The 3,917-nt window shown below is 61.6% G+C and overlaps 1 protein-coding gene across 1 annotated transcript; it reads right to left on the bottom strand.

The window, feature by feature from the left end:
• Positions 1-1,298, bottom strand: LOC134167192 (serine/threonine-protein kinase pim-1-like). The gene is given in 4 exon segments (XM_062625533.1): positions 1-300; positions 404-803; positions 805-1,022; positions 1,122-1,298. Coding segments are annotated over 4 exon segments (858 nt in total). The 5' UTR covers positions 1,204-1,298; the 3' UTR covers positions 1-142.
• Between the last annotated feature and the right edge of the window lie 2,619 nt (positions 1,299-3,917).

The following is a 3,917-nucleotide window of genomic DNA, read 5'->3' as shown; positions in this document are numbered from 1 at the left end:
GACTCAAACCCCAAAGCAAAACGAAAGAAAAGTCCAGGACAAGACGTGCATGGTCGTGTCTGAGGATCCTTGCTCAGTTCTGTGCTCATCAGGACAAGTCTGGGATTCTTTGCTGCTTCTGGCCAGGAGCTGCCTGAAGCTGTCACTTGCCAGGCTCCTGGATGAGGCTGTGCAGGTGGATGTCGGCTGTCTCCTGGGGCAGGTGAAGGGCTTGCAGCCACGTGTGGTTGAAAATGTCTTCCAGGGATGGTCTGTCGGAAGCGTGCAGGGATAAACACCACCGGATGAGGTGCTGGCACTCTGGGGAGAGAACCAGGACCTGCCGTGAGTCACACAATGCTCGTGTGGCCGGAGACACCTCCTAAATCCCGTTCTCCCCTGTGCCACGAGGCCGGGTACCCACCGACAGAGACCCGGCGCCGGAAGAAGAGCTCCCCACCGATGATGTCCTCATCACGCTCGAAGGGGACGTCCCCGCAGACCATGTCATAAAGCAGCACGCCCAGAGACCAGATGGCCGCTGGACGGCCGTGGTAGCGGTGGTAGCGGACCCACTCCGGTGGGCTGTACACGCGTGTTCCTATGGGATACAGGCACAGCTCAGCGGGAGGATGCATCCCTGGGATGGCAGAGGCTGCACCAGTGGCCCCATGGGGACACACACACCGTGTCACCCGTTCCCCGTCATCAGCACGTGACTCTTGTTGACAAACTTTGGGTTGTAAGGAAAAGCCGCGGGTGCCGGAAGATGGCAGCACGGAACCGGGGGAGCACCGACCCTTACAGGCGAGGCTGCTGCTGCGTCCCGAGCCACGTGTTTGATCGCCACCTGCAAGCCAAGGGCAGCGTTGGGCTGAGCTGGCCCCCGCCGCGCCGCCTCCCCCCGCCCCACCACCGGCCCCGCCACTTACCGGGGCGCTGTCGGACGGGCGGGGCGGAGCCCGAGGGCACGGACCCGGAGCCGCCGCTGCCCAGCAGCGCTCCCACGCGGTGCAGCCGCTCCAGGGGCTCCTTCTCCTTCCCTGCGCGCCAGACGCGGCCGTTACCGCTGCAGCCGGGGCTCCAACCGGCCCCTACCCGCCGCCCCGGGCCGAGCGGAGCCGGGCAGTTACCGCCCTTACCCGCTTGCAGCTTCGCGGCGTGCAGCTCCCCGCCGGTCCCGGAGCGCAGATGGGCCAACGAGCTAATTTTCGAGAGCAGCATCCCGGTCCCCTCGCCCGACCGGGGCCGGTCCCGGCACCTCCACAACCGCAGCGCGCGTCTGGCGGCGGCTGCCCGCGGCCGGCCCCGGGAGTAGCGGGCGCCGAGGGCGGGCGGGGGAGCGCCAGGAGGCGGCGCTGCCTCTCCAGAGCCAGCGGCGGGGCTCGCCCCGCGCCGCCACTGCCGGGAGCGGGAGAGCGGAGCAGCGCGGGAGCCCCGGCCTGCGGGTCACGGCCCCGCGCTCACCGGCAGCATCCGCGCGTGCCCCGGGCGCCCGCTGCCACCGGCCGTAACGGCTGCGATCAACGGCCCGCGGGTGTGGGGCCCTGACCGGGCTCGTTGTCCCCCCGCTCTCAACGGCAGCATCCCCACGGTGCTCCGCGTCCGAGCCCGCCGCGGGGAGCTTATTCCTCGCGTTTCCCCTTGTTTTCCTTAAGCGCCGCCGGGTGCCGGGGTTGCCCCCCAGGTGCACACGCGTGCCGGTGCGCCAGCTCGGGTGGGTGAGGTGACCGCTGCGGTGTGAAACGGGAGGTGTTGTTTCGGTCGGGGGCTTGCGTGACCCCCTCCTAACTGAGAAACACGGTGACTGAGTTCGCAGAACCATGACCTGCAGGAAGGGCACCAAAGCTGGGAAAAGGATGAAAGAAACACTGGGATAAGCCCCTTTAAAAACATGTTTCGTTAGCTGAAGCTGCTGCGTTTGACTCAACTGTACCCAGGGAAAGGGTTTTGCAGTTGGCTTTTTACAGTGAGTAAGTAGGGGGTTTTCTCATATAAAGCCCCGGGAACTCACTCGGTCTGAGTGATGTCCTTATCCTCTCCTACCAAAGGGCAGTGAACTCCCCATCAAGGGGAAACAAGGGGTGAAAAACCCTTTTCCTTTCCTCCAGTCCGTGTATGCAGTCCCTGTGCCACAATGTGCTGGTGATGGGCAGCATGGAGGGGAGCCATGGGCAGCCGTGCCGCGGCTGCAGGTCTTCAGGTCTCCCATCTCATCTGCCATGGCTCCTTCCCCATGGCAGAGGTCTGGGACACAGATCTGGTGGCTCTTGCCCTTGTGAAGGTCTCACTGCCCAGGAAAAGCAGAGCACAGGGATCCAGCAAGATCCTCTTCCAGCACCCAGAACTTGGCTGCACTCGGTCACACAGGCAGGACAAGATGGCGCCCAGGCAGGACAAGATGGGACCTTAGCAGAACAATGCTGTGCTCTGACGCCAGGACAGCACCTTGGCAGGACAAAATCGTACTTCAGAAGGACAAGGTATCAACTGGGCAGAGAAAGATGGAAACCAGGCAGGACAAGCTTGTGCCCGGGCAGGACTCTTCCAGCCCTGCCTCAGGAAAAGATACTAAATGAGGGAGAACAAGATGGCGGCCAGGCAGGACAAGATGCAGCCTGGGCACAAGAGGGTGTACTTTAGAAGGACAGGGTAATACCTTAGAAGGACGAAACAAGAGGGTGCACCTTAGAAGGAGAAGACAGTACCTTAGCAGGACAGAACAGTACTTCAGAAGGACAAGATTGTGCCCTGGCTCCGGAAGATGGCAGGACGAAAGTGTAACTTGGAAAAGCAAGATGGCGCCCGGGCAGGACTAGATGGTGCTCAGCAGCAGGACCTTGTCAGGGGACACGATGCCCCTCTTCTCTTCCTGCAGCACAAGCCCAGCAAGCACAAAATCACCATCAAGAGGCAGACTCCAGCCGATGTAAATGTCTTCAGGGACGGTCTGTCAGACCTGTTTGCCTCACAGCTTTGGTGGCTGGGTGAGATCCCTGTTCCTCTGCTCGTCACTCAGACACGCACGTGCTACACGTCACTCCAGGTTGGCTGAAGTGGCTGCTTCAGAGTGAAACAGGAGCTGTTGTTTCAGTTTTGGGGTTGCTTAACCCCCTCCTAACCGTAAGAAAAAGGTTGATTGAGGACACAAAACCATTACCCTGGAGGAAGGGCACCAACAGCTTGAAAAAGGGTGAAAGATCTGGTGGCTCTTGGCTCTGTGAAGGTCTCACTGCACAGGAAAAGCAGAGAACAGGGGATCAAACAAGATCCTTTTCCAGCACCCAAAACTTGGCTTCACTTGGTCACCAGACAGGACAGAATGGTACCTGAGCAGGACAAGATGGCACCTTAGAAGGACAAGATGGTACCTTGGAAGGACAAGATTGGCCTCTGACCCCAGAAGGTGGTACCTTGGCAGGACAAGCTTGTATCTGGAAGGACAGGATGGTGCCCGGGCAGGACTAGAGGGTGTTCAGCCGTGGGGTCCTGTCAGGGGCCACGATGCCCCTCTTCCCTTCCTGCAGGACAAGCCCAGTGGGGACAAAACCAGCAGCAAAGGCACAAACCCCGTGTCCCTGCGAGCCCCCAGCCCCTGCTGGGGCTGCTCGGCTCTTCCGCGGCGAGGTTTCTAAGAAACAGCCCAGCCGTTGGTGAGCAGACGGGAAGGGCTGGGCCGAGCTCAGCCTGCAGCCGCGCTGGCTGCGATAGTGCTTTGGGGTGCTAGGGGAGGTGGCGGCCACCCGAGGGGCCGGGCCCCTCACAGCCACGGCAGCCCGGGGGAGGTTTGGTGCTGCCTGAGAGCGGCTTCCCGGAGGGCCCGGGGCAGAAGTGAGAGAGGAGGTTCAATACAAGCCACATCTCGAAACAGGCCTGAGCTCTGAAGGTGTTTGGAGCCGCACTTCCTGCTCCTCACAGCCCCAAAGAGGAGACGAAAG

Source organism: Pezoporus occidentalis, unplaced genomic scaffold (assembly GCF_034315485.1).
Source record: "Pezoporus occidentalis ecotype Australia unplaced genomic scaffold, CSIRO_AGI_Poc_V1 ctg280, whole genome shotgun sequence".
Lineage (NCBI taxonomy): Eukaryota > Metazoa > Chordata > Aves > Psittaciformes > Psittacidae > Pezoporus > Pezoporus occidentalis.
Note: the sequence above shows the minus strand (reverse complement) of the source record. Positions and strands in the feature narration are given on the sequence as shown.